The sequence below is a fragment of the Mercurialis annua genome, linkage group LG7, assembly GCF_937616625.2.
Source record: "Mercurialis annua linkage group LG7, ddMerAnnu1.2, whole genome shotgun sequence".
Lineage (NCBI taxonomy): Eukaryota > Viridiplantae > Streptophyta > Magnoliopsida > Malpighiales > Euphorbiaceae > Mercurialis > Mercurialis annua.
The window spans coordinates 38,461,908-38,483,887 of NC_065576.1; the positions used below are offsets into that span (position 1 = coordinate 38,461,908).

Consider the following 21,980-nt stretch of genomic DNA (forward strand, 5'->3'; position numbering starts at 1 on the left):
TAGTCATTTTTCACCAAATATAAAGCTACAAGATGCGTAAAATACATCACTATTTTATATAAAACAAAAATATGCTACACAATATTAAAAGTTGAAAAGTTGAAATGTGGAATACAACACTTTCAAGAATGAAGTTAAAAACGATATAAAAGTAAAAGATTAGAATTTCATATACAAATAATCCATTAAACTATGTCAATCTAGCTGTTATGGAAAAGAATTGATTATTTAAATTCCGACTAAACCAGGAGCAAAGCCAAACATAATCTTTAAAGGGGGGCAAATTTTATAGTTAATTATAAAATTAATAAATAAAATAGTCAATATATTAAAAATGAATCTAATATATATTACTTTAAAATAAATTATATAATATATTAATGTAATTGTTCTTTTCAAATAGGCAAGCAAACTGGTTATCCAATAAAAATAAACATAAAGATCAGTCATAAAACCAAAAAACAATGCAAATATAAATCATGTCTATAACTTTTCATTACTATGTAGTAACATAATTATATTCTGTTCCTTTATACACTGAAAAATTGGTGGAGATAGCAATGCCTCCACAATAACAATGAAGCTATGCACTTCTCCCTATAATTTCTTTCATTACTGTGTAATAACAAAACATAATTTTAACTAAAGAGTGCACACTCAACCCAACAGCAAATATAATTGCCCCTCACATGGATTTTACAAATTTGAATCTCAACCAAAAAATAATAATAATGAATTAATGAAATATTTTACAAGGGGGCAATGATGAAGAAATGAATAAGGAGACAAAAATTATAAAAAAATTAACTTTACAACCATTATAAACCATTATCACTAACCAGAGACTGATTGCTGCCTACTACTTCAAACAAAAAGGATGAGAAGCTCGAGTTCTCGTAGCCTCACTCGTGTAAAAATTGGAAGGCTGGGTTCTCGAGAAGTTCCTCTGCTGGTTCAACATCCATAAAATCTTTCTCTTGGAGGGAACTAGCAAGATCTTCAACTGAGAATGGTATGCTGCATAAATAAATACACATGTTATATCACCTGAAAACCTGAACAAATTTTGAAAGGCAGCACTTGTTTTACAGTAGTATTATTGCTGTTGAAGGTCCACAGAAATGGATTGTTGAAACGGTAACAGTGCGAAACATATTTCATAAGATTTTGTTATAAAAAATAAAGTTTAAAAAGCGTTTCCGGAAAAGGAAGGATTGAAACGGAATCATAGAAACAATTTTTTTTTTAGGGTTAATGTCATAAAAGTTCACCAAGTTTACACGTTTTCTCAATTTAATCACATTCTTTAAAATTTCTCATAAACATACACCAACTTTCATTTTTTTCCAAATTCATACACGGTGCTGACGTATCACTCATTCATTAGTTAAAAATGACTTACACCTCAGCAAATTGCACCAATAAATGAGTGCCACGTCAGCACCATGTATGAATTTGAGAAAAATGAAAGTTGGTGTATGTTTATGAAAAGTTTTAAAGAACGTGATTAAATTGCGAAAACATATAAAGTTGGTGAATTTTTATGACATTATCCCTTTTTTTATAAGATTATGTTATAAATGAAAAATTTCAGAAGTGTTTCCAGAAACGGAAACAAAACGCTGAAAGATGAGACTCGACAAGTTTTCTTGCAACATGTGGTGTCGTTACAACGATACGATACATGTCACTTTCATCTACATGTAATGTTATGTATGGAGAGATGGACGAAATTGATTCGCATTGCCTAAGCGAAAATTAATTGATCAAAGACACTGCCAGAATAGTTAGCTTTGTTTCATTTTAAGCACATTAAAAACTAACGAGAAGAAAAGTTTCTCATACTAAATCAAGCATATACAATAAATGAAGAAACCCTCACCCGGAATTGTCATCTAACAAAAAGGAACTGCTAGCAGCGTCGCTGGAATCTTCTGTCATTAGTATTCTCATGCTAGAAATGACCTGGGAAGAAATTTGAAAATAAGTTATGATGCATTCAAAACCAATATATATGAAAATAATTCCAAAATTTTACCAATGAGGAAAATATTTCATAAACTTACAGCAGGGGACACACTTCGAGTGTTATAATTGTCATCCCAATAGAGCGTACAAATTCTGTACAGCTGCTGCACGCTCAGGATCTGAACAAATAAAGCATTTCAGTTAGGAAAAGGGAGGCTAAGTGGCTAACAGAAACAATCAAAACTCATCTCTCAGTACATCGGACAGAAAACATTAGACCGAACCACCCCCCCCCCCCCCCCCCCCCAACCCCAATGTAAAAGCAAGTCTGGCTGATCAACCACGAATAGCTATATCTGGAAGACAAGGGTGGTAACCTATTGTCGCAACTATTTCAACTGCTGGTGCAAATAAAACAAGTAACCTTGTTCTAATATTACGGTAATTGAAATATTGAACTCCCTGATTCTGCTATACTATGACATGGACAAAATATGAAAAGATAGCATTCATGTTTGTACAGAGAGAGAGAGAGAGAGAGTTACAGGGCACAGATCATTGATGATTTCATCGTAGGATATTCTGTACTTTTGATGTATAACCTGAGTGCAAAGACAAGAAAATGAAGTAAATAAAACAAGACAAATTAACCAATATGTTAGAATTAAAAAAAAAAGGTAAAGAGCACATTAATTGCATACCAAAAACCCAACAGCCTGTCTTATGTGCTTTAGCTCATCCCAAGATACACCTGCGTACTGCAATCAGTAACAATGAAGGAGAATGAGAATCAATGAAGTAACATGTTTGAAGGGACAAATGCAGTAACATGTTTGTGACATAACAAGCATAAGATCAAAGAAATGAGCCAAGATGGAACTGATAAGTTGATGCAACAAAATTACCTCATCTTTTGCTTGCGCGCACCATAGCTCTAACTCGGCTAATCCGGATTTCACATATTCACCATTGCTAAATGTACAGCACTCACGACGCAAAAGAAGACTGCACATTGTACAATCTCCATATAAGGAAAACTCTTTAGCAAAATCTGACAAAATCCCATGAATTTTATAACTACCTACCTATTGAATAATTGTACATTGATATATGAGAAAGTTTGAGTATAAATCTTCTGGATCAGAACTGGAGGCACCTGAAATACCAATAACTGTGAGAAAACGCACACGTTTAAAAGACAACTAAAAGATAAACAGAGAGAGCTCATACAAAATTTTGTTTCAATGTGCTCAGGAGAATGTTGAGACTATCAATTATGCTCTGCCAATGACTTGTAGAAGAATCTTTACCGAACGATTTTCCAGATCTCAGTACGCCCTTGGATGTTCTGGGTGCCTAAGAATCAGTATAATAAAGCATAACATGAAGTAAGAATACGGAGATAAAAAGGACAAAATCTTGCTAGAATTGGAATGCCATAGGGGATTACGAGTTAAACAGCATAGAAAATTGAAGTGAGATGTACCTGGATGCATAATGAAAGTAAAGAAGACAATTCCTTCTTCAAGTTGTCTCTAATGATTCCATAAATTTTCTCCATGTATGCTGCAAGCTGCTGCTTGAAAAGCAAGGCTGGATACTTAGCCTCCACTTGGCGCACAACTGCTAGTGCAGCAGCAGCAGCAAGGTTGGAAGAGGAGGGTGACGAACGAAAACCCTAAAATTTACCAAGTAGACAATTTAAGGAAACAACAAGCAACCTTGCAAACAAAATCAAATGTCATAAGATTAAAGCTGAATGAATAAAAAAATATTTTACCATGGCCATTCTCCCAAACAACGATGCAGCAGAGGATGGCTTCTTATTTGGTGTTGCGCCACTAGCATTAGCTGGCTTCAGACTTTTTTGCAGCAAAAACAACAAAGTAGACGTATTTGACAACCAGTAAGCCATGTGCTCATTATTCTCTTCATTCTGCAATAAAATATTCAGTTTGAATTAACATTTTTTGTGGAGTGAAAGCACTTCATTTTTAGTTGTGCTTTTCCAAGGAAAAACCAACCATGAATTATGCACCCGGTTACCTCAATTGCAGAACCAATCATTTGAATGAGCCGATCAAAAACACTGGTCTTTTCTGCTTCAAATGATTTCCAGTGGAGAAGACACTTGTATATGGTAAATGCTGCAACAGGCTTTCCATTACTAAATCCGATGTTATTAGCAACACAGTTGATAAGAGAATCAATACTCTCCTGTTGCAAGAATGAAAATTAAGTGTTGGAAATGCATGGTCACCATAATAATTAAAATTTATTAGATGAAGCAAATGTCCTAAGCAGGCACATACATGTTGACGCTCAATATGGGATCTCCTTAACTTGCTATCTGCCTCTGTACCAAACACCTTTGCGGGTGTTGCACTCTGTGGTTCCTGCAGAATGTAGCCCATCAACAACCATTGTAAAGAAAGAAGAATATGATAACGCAAATTCAAAGCTGTACACATGATCATTGAAATAAATTACATTAGCTTTGAGCTCTTCATTCAGATGGTGACCATTTTCTAAGCTCTGCAATTGAAAAGAAAGATTAACATGAAAGTGAAAACTAGAGGGAGGACGAAATGGAGAATCTATATAGTCTTGCAGAAGATGCATACCGGCACTGCTGGTATAGGTGGCCGATCTGATGTCTTCTTAACAGGTGTCTGAAACAAAGTTTGCTGCCGGAGAATTTGGTTCTCAGTTTCCATGTCTGTAAATTTTTCTTCAAGCCTGGAAGTAAACAAAGTTGGAAACATGGAGATAAGCATGAGTTCAATGCATTAGCAAGCAGACAAAACAATCCAATTATGATGTCGCATATTAACTATCACTAAATAATAAAAGCATTGTCACTCTAAACAATTTATCTTGAATGTTACAGCCACCTATGCATAGCAGTCTTCAATTCAACTATTTTTGACTCTGCCTCCAAAGCTTGCTTCAATCTTTCTTCACTTACTTTGCTCGTCTCTTCAAACTTTTTCTCCGTTTCATCAATTTTGTTTTCTAGTGAACTAACCATAGCCTGAAATTTATAACAAAAATGTAATTTGTTAAGCAAAAAAGAATATTATGTGCATGATCTCCAAACTTAAGAAAACAGTGCATAGATATTAGATACTAAAGCAATATATAGAGAATTCCAGCAATCAGTATTCTACCTTGAGTTTCTCATTTTCTGTGGTAAGCTTCTCCAGCATTGCATTGTCAACTACAGGAACCTCCTGTATAACAGGGACTATCTCTTTGGCCATTTTGGCAGTCTCCCGTTCCGTGATGAGCATTGCTTTAGTTTCTTTAAATTGAAGTTGTATTTCTTGTAAAGTGGATTGAAGTTTAGCATTTTCTTGAGTTTTAGCTTCTTCCAAATCAGCCTAGACGACATAGAACACGATTAAGGAGTTAAAAATGTAAAAAGGAATAATACGAATGTATTTTGCATCAACATCAAAGAGTCATGATATGGGAAAAACGTTATGATTTGTTCCCCTTTATGCCCAAAGAAGTAGAGGATGAAAAGCAGAAACTTGGATGAGAACCATTACACATATACAATCTTACTGATCCAACATATATCAAAACTCAAAAACACGTTTAAAAGAAACAATAAATATAGTTTAAGAAATTTAAAGACCCAAAGCTGGCATCTCAAGGGAGATCAGTGCATTGGGACGAAAATGAAAAAATTGCACAACTACTAGTGATTACCCTCATGCGTTTCTCCAGCTGAAGTCTCCATGTCAATTCTTCAACTTGTTTTTCCAATTTATTTTTAGCAGCTTGAAGAGCACCAGTCTCCCTTGCAGCCTATTAAGAAAAAGAACAACGTTAAAAAAACTCAGCTTTCCAATGTAGTAACAACACAAGAACAACAAAATTTCTAGTTTCAAAAGGTCTGCATAAGGTCAAAAATCAAATTAGCAGCTATAAAAGATGAAATGCTGAATAATGTGACAACATTCAAGCAATGCCACATAAAAATTTATAATAACTAAAAGCAGAACTTCTCTTTCCATATTACACCAAAGAAAACATTGTTTGAATACTCAATTATTGCATAGAAAATTTTCATTCCAAACAAGTTTTTTACTAAGAAAAGTTGTGCGCAAAATCATATGTTCATCACTTGATAATGCTTGGCGTTGCAGCCAAAACAAGAAGCGCAAACATATTCGTGTCGCACCCAGATACAGATATTGGGGGGGGAACCTGGGGTGGCCCTGCCCCCAAAGAAAAAAGATCAAAATATGCATTATGAGTTACTTCAAATTTTGGAAAAGTAACCGTTTGGCCCCTCCAACAATAGTTAATGTAATGGCCAAGTAAATTATTCCTGGCTCCATCACTAATAGCACCACCAATGTAAAAAATTAATCATGACAGTTTAAAGGAAAAAAAACAAATGGATTGGATTTTCCCAACATAAGCAGAACAAGACTTTTCTTCTGAGGACACTGTTCTGGAAAAATCATTTAATTGACCAATACTTCTAAATCCATGGCAGAATGGATTATCAGGAGAACTGGTAAAAGAATAAGATGGACTTCCATAAATGAAAGAAAAGAAAGAAGCGAACCATCTTAAGGTTCCGTAGTTCTTTACGGGCAACTTTTCCTCTCCATGCACATTGTGTTGTAATTGCTGCTTTCTTTAACTCCATAAAACGTAACCGGGCCAAGTATCTGCGGCCATAGCTCTGGGTAAAGGGGAAAATGTCAAGTCATGCATGGACAACTCGAAAGGACATGAAATTGATTCAAAGAAATAATTTCAACAGGTACTGAAATCATTGATAAAAATACATCTGAATTTCCTAGTGAAGTCCTAAAGAATAATTTTACCTGAATTACAATTGCTGCCTTAGTCTGCCTCCTGAAACGCAACTCATTCCGAGCAGCCATCCCACGCATACCAGTTTGAATAGAAATAGCAGAGCAATTTAATCCTGTATAAGATTTCCTAGCAACATGCATCCGCAAGTATGTTTGTATCTTTAGACAAGCAGCCTCCCTACGCATGTTCTCATATACTCGGCGAACAAGTTGTCCTATAATGAAAGAGTTATATGCAATTGAGAAATTCGATAAAAATAGTACCATCAGCAGACAGCTAATTTAGTAAAACCGATAATGCAATAAAGCACCTCTGCATGACGCCTGAAGATTAATTGCAGCACGACGAAGCATGATGAAACTTCTGCGAGACAAGTAAGATCGTACTTTCCTCTGAATGATACTTGCTGATCTCCCTAACACCTCACTCCTACGAGTATCCAGGTCTGCCATTTGACCAGCTCTAAGGAATACCTTCGTTTTCCCGATCTGCAAAACAAAACCATCATATTAGTTGACAGGCAACTTCCTTAAAGATTGATGTCAATCTACTGTGAGGATCCCATTCCAATATAGGGCAGAATTATGAGAAAAAATGTTGTAACTGCTCATCAAAGAAGGTCTTATTCTTAGATTGGCAATGAAAACATCCACTCCACAGAAATTAATGTATACAAACATGCCGTTATGCAGAAGTATTTTGAAGATAAAATATGCTACTATACTATAGAATTTTGACACACGTAGTGAATATTTCAAAATTATATAATTGAAAAGAATTCAGACTTATAAGAGGATTTATTCACTTCTCACATAATACCTGATAGCCTTCAAGTCCCAGTTTCTCCAAAAGCCTCTTAGAAGCAGCAATTTCATCAGAACTAACACATTCAACAGAAAACAATTGGTACCTTCATTGCTGCAGTAGAAAATCATATACTAAGATATAATAAAATACCTGCCATCCAAAACTTCTGGGGCAAGGATGCTGAACCGGCCTACAAATTCATCAAAAGGTTTTCTAGTAGGGTATCCTGCGCAACTGATTCTAATTGCTTCCATGACTCCCTGAAATGAGACAGGTGAATGATTTAGATATGACATACTGAGGCGGTAATAGTTACAACTTTAACATTGTAAAGTACAAAATACAATTTTTCCAGATCGAGAAGAAGAGTCAGCATATGATATACACTTAAAAGCTCACCCCACACCGTAGCTGTTGAAGAATGTTTTTATTCTCAAAGATCGACGGCTTAAGAAGATTGTTGGGCTTTACACAACGAATATAATGCGGCTCAGTTGAACTAAGAGTTTCAAGCAACGCTTGCAGTTGTTGCTGCAAAAAGCAGAAAACATTCGGTTATACCTAAAGTAACAAAAGCCCATAACTGCACTTAACAGAATAAATGGTACCTTAAAACGAGCACCTATGGAAGAGAACTTTGACTGCTTGGAGGATTCTTCAGCTAAAAGCGGAAACAATCCTGAAACAAAGGGACATTTAGAAGCACTTAAGAGTGCCTGGTGTTCAGCAACAACATAGTCCTTATTCTTGTCCAGAAACTGTTCAGTTTGATATGTGACCTGGTTAATAAAAACAAGTTTCCATTAATGCATTTCCAGAACCAAAATATTAGACAGAAGTGCAGAATTTACTGAGTCGGGACATAAGAAAATGCACTTACATCACCGGCATAATGGCAAATTGTGAAATCACTTCGAGCTAGTTTTGGCTTGCTGAAGCGTTTATGATTTTTAAATGTCTGGTACAACTTTTGGGCAAAAGTTTCATGTGTTGATCTAGGAAACATGCTACAAGAAGCAATTCATACTTATGTTATCATGCTGTAAGATCAAGAAGAATTTACAAGGCAATTATATTCAATCAAAGAACTTCAACTTGTTGATACTGATGCGAGAAAGAAGAAAATGTGAGTAGTTTGGTTGTCCTCAAGCTTACCAAGCTTCATCCAGTAGAGCAATTATGCCACCAGGTTTCTGAAAATAAACAGGAAAAGGTATATTTTCAATATAGAGCATGAATCATGGACCACATGAATGAATTCAATGACAAGGAGAAAATAGAAACGTCATAACCTCATTATATGAAAAGGCAGTTTAGAAGAACAAAATAGAAGAATTATAATATCATATGACATGAACTCCACCAGTTATAGTATTATTCATGAGAAGAGCTTTATGTTATGCGTTGCAGTAAACTTATACATATCGTAATGTCAGAAAAGATTTTAGTTAATATTAACATTAGATGAGAGAAAATGACTAGTATTACTGGATGCAGGACTCGGAAATATAAAAACCTTTTCAATGAGATCCAGAATATCTTGATTATCAACAAAATCAATGTAGCTCCAATTAATTTCTTCTTTTGTATATTCTTCTTGCTCCATTTTGAAAACGTGCTGCCCATAAGAAGTTTATTCGTTATAATCCAAAAAACAAACTGACAAAAGAAACACAATGGCATGTAGAAGCAAGCAGTGATGACTTTTCGAATATACCTGATTGAAATGTTGCTGAAGTTTTTCATTTGTCAAGTTGATGCAAAATTGCTCAAAACTGCAAGAGAGAATATCACATGAACAATTAGATCATGAAATCAGACAAGCAACACCAAAAGTCATGTCACTCAGACTGATCCAATTAATTTGAACTATCTATCGTGCGCCAGAGAAGAAAAACTAAAGCCTGCCGAGCTCCACAGAATCCACAAAATGGTAGGCAGCTATTTATGTTCTAGACAATCAAAAGGTAATAACCAGGTAAATTAACCTCTTCACTAATTATGCATCAAGGCAACTAACCTGAAGACAACAGCTGTAAGGTAATTATGTCCAAGTACAATAAATCTCATATCTAGACCATGAAAGATACAGAACTATTAGTGTTACTATATCTGAACTCTGCCCCATCTTCCTAAATCCTAAGCATCAAACCACACACGATAAGTACTTACTTTGCCTCAAGACATGATGTCACACGTGAGACACATAGGCCAACCAGTTCTCCTAAAGAACTAATCCCTCTCACTAATGAAAACAAAAGGCATACCGGTTAAGCACCTGTTTGTCTTGAAACTCTCAAATCCATAAATATCTAGCACGCCAATTAAGGACTTTGAGTCGGGGTCTTGACCAATTGAATTGTTAATCTTATCCACAAGCCTGCAGAAGGAAGAGAGGGAATATTAACAATGCACAAAAGGCCCTATGCTAGTATCATAAATTCATGACTGAAGAATGTAAAAACTAAGTTAAAACAAGATTGAGCTTACCAATCAAACAATCTTGAGTACACAATTTTAGCCAATGCATCTCGACTGAGCACAGCAGATTCTGGATCCAACCACTTTGTAATGGTTTCATCGCGAGTTACAATAACACGTTTACATAAAGAGTCTTCTAATGCCTTCACATCACACCTAAACAAAATTTACATTTCAGAAAGTGCAAATCCTGCAATGATGGAACCACATCGAGTGGACATGATTTTGAAATTAGCAGGTCTATTAGTATGTGCTGTGAAAATGAAATTGCTCATTTACATTAGAAGCTCAGCAGCAGTTCTTAGATGAAACAAAGATTTCTCATCTTTAGGCATGGATGAGTCTGTTTCCTTCCCTTTTGTAAATTCAATATTCCCAAGATGGAGAACTGCAGCTACAACTTGAAATATTGCATCCTGAAGAGGGTAATGGAGTAAAACTAAATGTTTATGAAACTTTTACACTTAACTACTGTATCTTGTGCTTGAAATTTCTCCTTATACATACCTGCTCTTCAGAACTTATTCCAACAATATCCATAGCCTTTCTTGTTGCAACATATTCCTTAGATTCATCAACACCATCCAATTCATAGCAATTGGATTGATTTAGATAATGAAACGTCCTTGGATTTCCCAGCCTGTACCTTTGAACATCCTGGTGAACATAAGGAAAAGAAACAATTAAGACATGCCGGAATGTAAGAAAATTAGCATCTGAAGCAGTATTTTTAACCGTCAAGAATGATAATTTTGATGCTGCATGCAGTGCGCCAGAGTGCATTTCCAACATCGGCTACTCATTAGAAAAGTTTCAAGCAATCACATATAAGGTTTAAAGGATCTTAATGTTTGCATGGGCAGGGGAGAGGAAGAAACATTATATGTATTCAATAATAATATCAATTCACTTAATAGTTTGGTTGTTGAATAAGAAGGAAAGTCCAGACCACAGAAGTGACAGTAAAAAAACCCTTTTGAGAAGCAACAGTTCATGATAAGATGCATTACCTCTGGGGGTGCAGCACAAAGCATATAGAAGCAGTGATAATTTCTCTCAGGATCAGAAACCTGACAAACACGTGATCTTTCAAGCAAATAAGTTCTGATTGCAGCTCCTGAAATCTTTCCATTCTGATCAAACTGAATCTCCACGAACTTACCAAATCGACTGCAATATTCAAGGGACCCAAACAAATAAGACACTTAGAACATCCATAATCTAAACAAAATGGAGTTTTTAATCATAGATGTCCCCACCTCGAGTTATTGTTTCTAACAGTCTTCGCATTACCAAATGCTTCTAACACGGGATTAGACTGCAAAATGATGATAAACATACAAGTGCAAGTGTATCATCAATCATCTAAAGATAACATATTCCTTAATATTGCTATCTGCTAGTCAAAGACTAAAATCACAGCTCTTCTATTACCTCCAGGACTTGCTGCTCAACAGTCCTACCCTCAGCAGCAGCCCGCCCTCCCATGTACGCAAGATATCGCATAAGCAATTTTGTGCTTTCCGTTTTACCTGCCCCACTCTCACCGCTAACTAAAATTGATTGACTTACTCCATCGTTGATCATCAGCCTGCATAGATAAGCAATGTCATTTTCAGTTATCAAGAGCAATGAGAAAAGGCAAATAGCAATTATACACTTAAATGGCATACCTGTATGCAGCATCTGCAACAGCAAAGGGATGCGGACTCAGCTCACCAAAGGCTGCCCCTTTATATTGTGCCATCATGTGGCTATCATAGAGATGCGGCAACCTTCTAAAAGGATTCACAGCAATTAATATATTCCCTGTGTAAGTCTGAAGAAGACAATCAGAGTAACAGTCACTCAAACCATTATTGATAATATAGTGCGAAAGAGAAAAGAGAAACTTGAAAGACTTTTAAGAATTTATTAAAACTTGCTCAAACAAAATCACATCCACCCTCCAAGTAATAAGCATAAGGTGGATAATTCAACTGCGATTTGCAAATACTCACATAAATTTCGTTCATATCATATCTTGATCTTAAATTCTGCAAAACTCCTGGTTCGTGCAAATAAGCCAGCTTTGTCATGTCATCAATTCCGCATGGTGGGGCCTCGGCATCTTTAGGATATACATTTGAAGCTTTAACAACAACCTGCAATTTTCCAAATTTACATAGAAAGTAAAAAAGGACAGTGTCAGCACCTCCTATACTGCATGTTAAAATCTTTGGAATAGGAAACAATATTTAAAATTTCATGCAGTACTAAATAAAGCATTTGGGCATGACAACAAGATGATAATACTAAATAGTAAATTGTCAGCGTGACCTAGTCATTTTCATAGTGAAATTTAAATCCAATAAAATTTTTCCTTAAGGAATGTTAATGTTATCACTCACCGTCTTTCCTGATGTGCAGAGAACCTTAATGTCATCACCCTTAACTTCGATAACTTCACCATCGACCCAAGCTTCATCAGGATCTTCTAACCAAACTAGAGATCCAACAACAAGAGTGATAGCAGCCTGCAAAACCAAGAGAATTGAGGGTATACAGCCTTGATAAATTGCATCAATAAGTGCCACATGTATAAAACTCAAAATCCATATAATTTCTCAGTGCTGCAAACATGTGCTTTCATTCTATCTATATAGATAATTGAAATGACAACAAAGCCTCTGCTTGTTATTTTAGTGTCAACATACAAAGAAATCAAAAGGGGAGATTTTAAGACTGAATCTACAAGCACACCACGTAAATCAAACAAGCGGAAGCTAAATAAGTTTATATGTTCAGTATCACCATCTATGCGCTTAAACAGCCAAGAACCAACTTCCATTGTTAGTGATGCTCCGTGTTTTAATTATTAAAATTGCAGTATAGATCACTTTATATATTTTCTCAATATGCGTACCACTAAGGATAAACAAGCCCAATAGCAAGTTAAAGCAAATGCTAGAGGCTAGAGGATACCAGGTAATATTGCCTATGAGGCGCATATGTTGGCTAGACAATTGATGAAGTTTATCACATTTAATCATTACTAAAATGCAGGCCAAAAAAATCAATTTCATGGTCCATGCTGAAATATCAAATTTGTTGAGTAGGATACATTAAGAGAACAATAGGGACAGTTGATGCAAAAGTAACTTTTAGAGGCAAATTCAGTCCTCGCAAAGGACACAGGCTTCAGAGTGGTGATTATAGGAACAATAAGTTGACATACTCTGGCCTAATGCCTGGAATCTTAATGTAAATCATACTTTTCTTTAGAGAGATCTATTACGAAGCCTTTTACAGCTTTTTTAGTAAGGGAATGACGGTTGGAGTTGTGCCTATCTATAGAGAGGTTACTGCTACTGTCTTGCATGGCTGTGTTTCTTTTTGCTGTCCTGATGTGAATTAAGGCATAACCCTCCGCCTATGGGTACGATAAGTGTGCTTTGACAGTAAGTGGCATGTCCTACAGGCTACATAATATTTAGTTTAGTTTAGTTTGGGGCTTTGACCAAGTTTCCGCAGACAAAAATGATTAAGATAAGAAAACAAGTAACGCCAATTAACAGTCTACATGAATACCTCCATCTGATCGCAATTGAGACCAATGTAGGTTCAGCAACTAACATAAATAAGAGATAAACCTAATAAATACACCAGAACTTTGAACTTTTGTAGCTAATAACCCAAATCATGAAGATAAAACCCTCAAAAGTGAAATGCAAGGCTCTTTAACCACGCACTGAAGCATAATCTTACTGATATATAACACCTAGTGAAGCTATAATCATGGATGATCAGCTAACACCGACCTGAGAACAAAGTCAATGCCTAGACTAAAGAATCTCATCAGCAGCCTTTGAGTTGCACAGATAGAAACACTAATCTAGCTAAACCAAAACCGTGGAACGAAACAATTTGACTACATTGTTTTACGAGTGATCATTCTCAACATAGTAAGCCTGCAAGTTCAATGGCTATTCAACTACTTCTAAAAATAGAACGATCACACTCAAAATAGAACACATATACCAATAAGATCAAGACACTATAATTAGCAAATAGCATAATCTATCCACTTCAGCTCAAATTTAAACACGGATCAGTCAACAAACCAAGTAAAATAATCTCAACTCATCAAAAATCAACATCATTTCAAGAACTTAAAACACCCAATGAACCAAATTAAACAGAAAAAAAAACGCTAAAAACCTCAAATTAAAAACATACCATTTTTTACCAAAGTTTGACCGGATCAAAAAAATGGAGTTTTGGCTCTTGGATCTAATACTTCAACAGCCTTGAATGTCAATCAAGAACCATTCAAAATATTCAGGAACACCCAAAATAACAGCAAAAAGATTTGTACTTTGCTTGGTGGGTACAGCTTAAAATTGATTTACAGTAAGAATCTTGAGAAGAAATGGAAACAAATCAGATTTTAAATAATAAAATGAACAAAATTGAGAAGCTTAAACCCTTCAACAAAGCACCAAAAAAATTGAAATTTTGAAGAGAATAAGCCTCTCTGTCTCCCTATTTCCTTTTTCTGTATTACGTGTGGACCTATTTGCTGTTAAAGCAAAAAAATTGGTGTTGTTTTTTTGTTTTTGTTTTGGTTTTCTTTAAATTTTATTTTGTTTGAGTGTTGCATTAGTAATCAGAAGTAATTAAATTACATGTTGTTATTAAATTTTTAATTAATTGTTTAAAAAAGCGTTTAATTGAAGTTGATTTTGATTGACGATGATGCCCTTGTTTATCGGCTTAAATTACGAGGGACAGCTATGAACATGGGGCAGTGTCCGAATCTTACAGGAAGGGATCAATGGAAATCAAATTGTTTTGGCGGTTGGGTTTTGTTGCCACTGTTTTTGTTTTACTAGTATCAGTCAAAGTAAATTGTTCTTGTCGATGACTCGCAGTTTACAATAATTTCTAGTGGAGGTCTATGGAGGCGTAATTTACTAATTTACATTAGTCGACATTTTGACTTAAATGAAGAAATGAGAATGATATTTTAGCCAAATTCTAAAAAATATTACCAAATTTTTACGATTTTTTGCAAACTTTTCAAAATTTATAAATATAACTTGTTGTGGCAAATTATATTTCTTTTATAGTCATTTTTGAATCGGTTTGGTTTTCATAGTGTGATTAAATCTTTTATTATAACACGACACGCAAATATTTAATATTTTATTGTGATTAAATCTTACATACATGGTTGTCATGTTGGTAAGAAAATCAATTTGATTTGAATTACTTATAAAAAGAACATAATTTGTCAAAATGGGTTATATTTGCAAATTTTAAAAGGTTTGGTCATAATTGACGAAAATCACAAAAGTTTTATATCTTTTGAGGGTTTGGCTTAATATTTTTTACATGTTTAGTTTAATGAATTTGTGTAAAAATAGATATAAGTTGGGGTGGGTAAAAAATAAACCGAATTTAGTCGGTTTGATATTATAAAACAAAATTAATTTTTTAGTTTGAGTCAATTTTGAGATAAATTTTTTAGTTATGTGCTAATATAAATCATTTATCAAAAAAGTGATAATATAAACCAAAATGACAATAATCAAACCAAAAATCCAACTGATCTTATGGGTGCGCTTTATTTTGAAAAACAATTAAATCGTAAATATTTGTGTTCAGCTTTGAAAAATGAAAGATTTTAGTTTGGTTCGATTTGATTCGATTCTATTTGAAATTACAAAAAAAATAGTTTTTGGTTATATCCAATTTTAGACATAAAAATTTAAGTACTTAATATTTTGGTTTGATTTTGAAAACTTAAAAAAAAAAATTGGTTCAGTTTGATCTGAACTGAATGTGCACTATTAAAAATAAAAATCAATTTAAATTTTTTATTTTTTATTATTATATAATATTAAAGAAATTTTAAAATAATATTAAAGAAAGTTCACAAGTAAAACAAAAGTATTGCAACTATAGGTCAGTTTATGTCTTACTCGGGCAAAAAGTATTTGTCGTTTTTCAAAATATTAAAGAATATAAAACAGCTTACTCTGAGCTAAAAGTATTTCTCAGCCCGCCTCTTCTGTTGGGAAGGTCAGAATTTGGGAAGCACTTATAGTTATACATGGTACTGATAAGGGTGTGCGAAACCGAACCGAACCGATAAATTCGGTTCGGTTCGGTTCAGTTGGAATTGGACATAAATTTCGGTTGATCGGTTCGGTTCGGTTTTGAATGTAAAAAAATTCTGGTTGTGTTACATGCAACCGAAATAACCGAACTAAACCGAAATAACCGACCGAACCAACCGGTTCGGTTCGTTCGAATTATTTTCTTCCTCTAAAATTTGGTTCGGTTTTTAAAAAACCCAAAAGTTTGGTTCGGTTCGGTTCGGTTCAAACCGAATGCACACCCCTAGGTACTAACCCAGGAAATAATCTAAGCGATTTTGGTCAAAGAAGGGCACGCATTGCAAAGATAGATATTTAATTTGTAAAGTCTTGAAAGTCCCAAAATTGCGGTACTCAAAGATTGAAAAATTTGTGTTAGCCCTGAAAATATCATCAGATAAACTGAGGAGATTTCTTGAAGCTTGTATAATCATTGTTCGGACCAACCAATTATTGCGAAAAAGAACTATATCGATTTTAGACTTCCGGAAGTCTAATAGCGTGGTTTGTTGGCTCAGAGCTTTCAACATAAGATATGAACCCCCAACATGCACTTAAAACATTAAAACTAGCTGATTTTATTGCAGAGACTGCATCTCATGATTAACAAACATAGGTGTGAGCGGAGCGGGGTTCGGGGCCCGCTCGCCCAAGGCTTATGGCTGACTTCTCGATCTGGAAATGGTTTAAAAAAGGAGTCGTCACCTAGTTCAACTAGGAAATGCCATTTAACCGACTAGATAGCCTTACTCGCCTCCGGTAAGACTATCGTGCATCGGAGCAAAGACTAGGGTTCGTGGACCTCCCCGATACTCTTGTGCTTGGCTTATCGGTTACCGGCTTTATTTTCTGAACATGTTCGTTTAATATCTCATGTCAACAGTATATGCAGTTCACAATATATGAAAAGCTGTAAATAAACAAGTATGAAAGCTGTAAACACGTTTGACGCGCATATGACTTGATCTGGACTAGCATTTGAGGCAAGTAGCAAGTACTCCTAAGCATACATCAAACCTTAGAGGTTTCTAGCAAATAGCATAAGTCTGACTGGTCTGGATATTTTACATGCACAAGTCCTAAAACCGGATGTATAAGTGTGATTGATTGATTTTATTAGGTGAGTCTTGAAAAACCTATACAATCGTTACTACGTTTTCATATTAGTCCTACGATGTCTAAGTGATGGACTGGAATTGCATTAATGGGCCAATTTTAGGTGATTAGTCCTTTAACCGGTTTTATTTGATTTGGAATACTTTTGGAAAGCAGTAAACAATGCTAGCATGCTAAGGGGCAATTGGATATACATGTGTCACGACCCAATCTCAGGGCTGAGACCGGCGCTAGGGAATGGGAGTGGTTGCTCCGAAACCCGTAGCAAGCCTAAAAACGTAATATAATTTTTCGAGAAACATAAACGTCATGCATGACATACATAAACACGTGTCATGCAGAAGCACACATGCCAGGCATACATATCCTCTGGCAGTCACAATATATATATAACGCAGCAAGCGTAAAACGTTTAAAACTTTAAAACGTTAAAGTTGTATTTACAGAAAACTATTACATACAAGCTGACTGACAAAAGACTTATCTACTGCAGCTCTAAGAGTAAAGTACTATTTCTTTACATACTCAAAAATACAGACTTCTGGAAGTAGGATAGAAGTCCGTTGCCTCAAAGCGTCTTTATCCTGAAAGGAAATCTGTGAGGGGTCAGTATATTGGGATATACTGAGTGAGTTCATACATTTACTAATAAGTATTCAAATAAAACATAAAATCGTAATCAATCATATGCAGCCAAGTATAGGATCCGATTGAAACCCTAATCCTCGAATATGTTAACCGTATATACTCAGAGGAAAAACTTATCCAATAGTCCGACCCGGGAGTATTCACACTCCACCACGTCAGTCGCGACAATTCTCTTAATCCCAGTGGTGGGTCTAACCCACTAGATACGGGGCTCAGGTTACACTGTAACCGAGTTCACTCTCGTATCACAATCATACATCTACCTTCGGAATTTATGTACTTAATCGTATTCACAGCTGTATCAAATCAAAACTGGTGATCACACAGTCCTATTGCCGCTCAATAGGTAGCACGTTCCATCGGATCAATACTGGTTTCAAATCAAGCATATGTGCAATTTATATAAAGATTTAATATATAAATCATGCAATTCAAATAGAAAGCAATATAAAATAGTTGCTTGAATAAATACTTCAAAAGCAAATCGTATAAACTCACAGAAAACGCTTATCCAAAAATACGTCGGGGCTTTAGAAACGTCAAGCTTCCCGAGCTCCTGGTCCAGCTCCTTCTTGCCTCGCTGGATCTAAAACAATTTCAAAACATTTGACTCACATCAGAATCCTATTCTAAGATTGACTCTAGACTCGAGACTCGACACGTTTTACTTTCACTAATCGTCGTGCTTCTCACGTATACTCCGATAACGGTATCAAACTCGTTCACAGATCGTAAATCACTTCTAATCAAATTCCCGTTTAACCCCATTAGGTTAACTATTCTCATTAGTCGATTAACTATTATTCGATTTCCGATTCAACACGCGAGTTCAACTAAGTCGATCAAGGTACGAAGATTCGGGGTGCGAGAATCGGGAAATACACGTTCGTGCAGGGAGGTACACGTTCGTGTACCTTGATGGTACACGTTCGTGTACTTTGGTACACGGTCGTGTACCATATGTTGGTACACGTTCGTGTACCTTGGTACACGTTCGTGTACCATTGATGGTACACGTTCGTGTACCACAAGTACACGATCGTGTACTGTCGTGCACGATCCCCCTGAATCGATTTTCGGGGTTTCCGACCTGCTATATACGTAAAAACGCTCCAAACTCAGCCAAAACGCGTATTCTAAGCTCAAAACGCTATATATCAATCCTATACTCGATAAAACGATAAAATCGTTTCGTGGCCTAAAACTTTGAATCGATATAACTCAAAATATACCCGTTTAAACGAGAAAACGTCAAGCTTACCGTGATACGCCACTGAAATACGATCGTTTTGAGCTATTAAACGTCGGAAACGGACGAGAAACGAAAACCGCGACACGAACCGTAATGAAAACGGCGATGAAATGAAAAGAGAGAAAGATGAATCTGATGGCAATCTGGATCCTTCCTTATGAAGGAAATCTTATATATATATAACGGCTAATTTGCACTTTGGTCCTTGAAACTTTTCAAAAGTTTCAATTTAGTCCAAAACCTATCCGCGTCCAAATTTTAAACAGTCTCCGATCGACTTGAAACTTTTACCATAAATACTATAAATTATTTCGCGGATTTTGGCAAAATAAAATCCGTCACGGGATTTATAATTTATTTTATATTAATTTCCAAAGTTAAATCCTTAAATACCGCTAATTAACTTACTAAAATTTATTCAAAATTCCCGATATAATTAAATTAAATTCTCCTTAATTTAATTTATCGGAAATCACGACACGTGGCACGACTTAATTACCTTAAAATATTTTGGGGTATTATAACATGCAAGGTTAAAGATATTTTTAAACCTCGTTGACTTTGAGTGTCTGGCACTCGCGCGGGTTTTGACCATCGGTTTGGTCAGAATGGGCTCTCGGTCAGATCACGAGAGTTGTGTGTTTTGTCGATCCGGTTCCACTGGTTTGATCCGTAGTCGATTTCGAGTTCGGGTTAGCCCGAAATCGGCTTTGGAAGTTGCTGGTTTACTGGGCCTCGGGCCTCGGGCTGGTGGGCCCGGTTTATACACTATGTTACATATTGGGACTTCTGAGTCCGTTTTACATCGGGTCTGGCCCGCTGCAATACAGAATAATAAACTACATTGGATTAGCTATGTCTGGGTTCAAATTGGGCTTGATTTGGAGTCCGGATGAGTCCGAAAACGCGTCTGGAAGTTTGGATCGAAGTCTGGAAGATCTGGGAGCGAATCTCGGAAAGGCCGAGGAACGACGAACACGGCGCCGGTATGAATCCCGGCGCCTGCAGGATAAAGTGACGGCGCCACCGCCTTGTCCTGGCGGCGCCGCCGGTCTGATTGGTGGCGGCGGCACTACGGAGGCAGCAGACAACAGCAATTTCCAGCATCTGTTTTTTTAGCATTAAGGCATATAAAAGAATCAAACATTCTAAATGCGACATGGAAGGAGTATTTGCATCATCACAACTATCAAATCGCAGTAGTTACTGAAATAAACGTATTATGTCAATTAGGTTTGTAATTAACCTAAACATGTGTTCTAAGCAATTTTAGTGTCTGAATTTCTGGATTTAAACATTCAAAACATATTAATTTATCTATAACATGCTTCCTAGTCAATTTTTATGGCTATCATGACAATATTGTTAAAACCAACAATTATGGCAAAAACATAATTTAAGCAATTTATAAAATAGCCTAAACATGCAGTCTAAAAATATGAAATCTAAAAATTCTAAATAATCATGGAAAAAAGTGATGAAAAGAAGATTAGAGTCCTCAGAGGTACCGGTCTGAGTCCTTGGCTCGTTTGCTGGCGAAGTGGATGTGGAATCCAGCTTCGGATCTGTGCAGGGCTTGCGTTCTTGGAGAATCAAAGCGTTCTTAGTTGTTTTTCTAGTCTAGAATTGATGTGATTTGTGTGTGTTTCTCGTGTACAATTTGGCTAGGGTTTGATCTAGGGTGGTGGCCGATTTTTCTGTCTATATTTCTAGGGTTTGTGTGCCACCTTTCGCCAGGTTGCTTAAGGCTGTATTTATAGTGGTTAGGGCTGACCTAGGGTTTCCTAGAATCTTCTAGAACATTCTAGAATATTCTAGGGTGAAAGTGTGTGAAGTGATACGTTTTTAAGTGTTAAGATTAGCTTTAAACTCTAACGTTTTAGTTAAATTCGTATTAAGGATTAGTGGATAAGTAAAAGATTGCCAAAAGTGCGTTTTAGTGCCCGAAAGTGTTAAAAAAAGGTTCTCAGGCTCTATAGGTTCGGTTAAGGTCAATTTCAGTCTGTCAAACTTGCAAATTGGCCCATAAACTTCTAAGAAATGGCAATTAGTCCAATTTCTAGACTTAGATTACACTTTCTTTGGATTTGTATGGGCTATTTACGCCTAATTACGTTTTAATCCCCCAAGTTTGCAACTGTGCACAGATTACGCCTGCTTAGATTCCAGCAAGCAAATCGAAAGCTCGTCACCCGGACGGGTTTCTCTGGAAATCATCATTGGACGCTTCAGTTCCTTATCGCTTTTTATCTGTCTAAAAAATAGGTGTCTACAATAGGTAGATGAGAATTTTTTTAAATGGACTTTCAAAGTAAATTTAGCTTCCAACCTAGAAGAGTTATGGGCATATATTATCAAGACCACACAACACAGTCTTGAAATATTATGTTAAGTTTGATTTTTGAGCTTTGAACAATATAGCTGGGTACGAGGAAGTGTTAATAGGATTGAGAATAGCATCATGATTATTGAACCTCTAATAATACAGAGTGACTCTCAAATGGTTGTAAATTAGATAATGTGCATCTTTGAAGCAAGGGATCCTAAGATGAGGAGATATGTGGATAAAGAAAAAGACTTTTTAAAACAAGTTGGAAGAGAATGGTGGAAAATGAGAAATGGAACAAGTATGTAGGTTGGAGAACGAGGAGGTCGACGTACTTGCAAAAGCGGGATCAGCCGGTGAGTAACAACCAAGGATCATTTTCATAATGTAGGCAAGT

At 35.9% G+C, this 21,980-nt stretch overlaps 1 protein-coding gene across 1 annotated transcript; it reads right to left on the reverse strand.

Moving 5' to 3' along the window:
• Window positions 1–465: 465 nt before the first annotated feature.
• On the reverse strand, window positions 466–14,720 carry LOC126656436 (myosin-6-like). The gene is made up of 39 exons (XM_050351011.2): window positions 14,317–14,720; window positions 12,489–12,614; window positions 12,099–12,242; window positions 11,772–11,917; window positions 11,533–11,689; window positions 11,358–11,416; window positions 11,109–11,268; window positions 10,606–10,755; window positions 10,378–10,514; window positions 10,108–10,254; window positions 9,896–9,997; window positions 9,335–9,392; window positions 9,134–9,235; window positions 8,773–8,810; window positions 8,498–8,624; window positions 8,226–8,396; window positions 8,017–8,148; window positions 7,768–7,877; window positions 7,630–7,690; window positions 7,121–7,298; window positions 6,819–7,024; window positions 6,554–6,673; window positions 5,686–5,784; window positions 5,139–5,351; window positions 4,863–5,002; window positions 4,593–4,707; window positions 4,459–4,503; window positions 4,281–4,364; window positions 4,015–4,185; window positions 3,749–3,904; window positions 3,455–3,646; window positions 3,199–3,324; window positions 3,054–3,124; window positions 2,874–2,973; window positions 2,670–2,726; window positions 2,514–2,570; window positions 2,067–2,147; window positions 1,883–1,965; window positions 466–1,017 (listed from the first exon to the last, which is right to left on the reverse strand). The coding sequence occupies exons 1-39, from the start codon at window positions 14,317–14,319 to the stop codon at window positions 903–905; spliced, it is 4,539 nt and encodes a 1,512-aa protein (XP_050206968.1). The 5' UTR covers window positions 14,320–14,720; the 3' UTR covers window positions 466–902.
• Window positions 14,721–21,980: the final 7,260 nt, after the last annotated feature.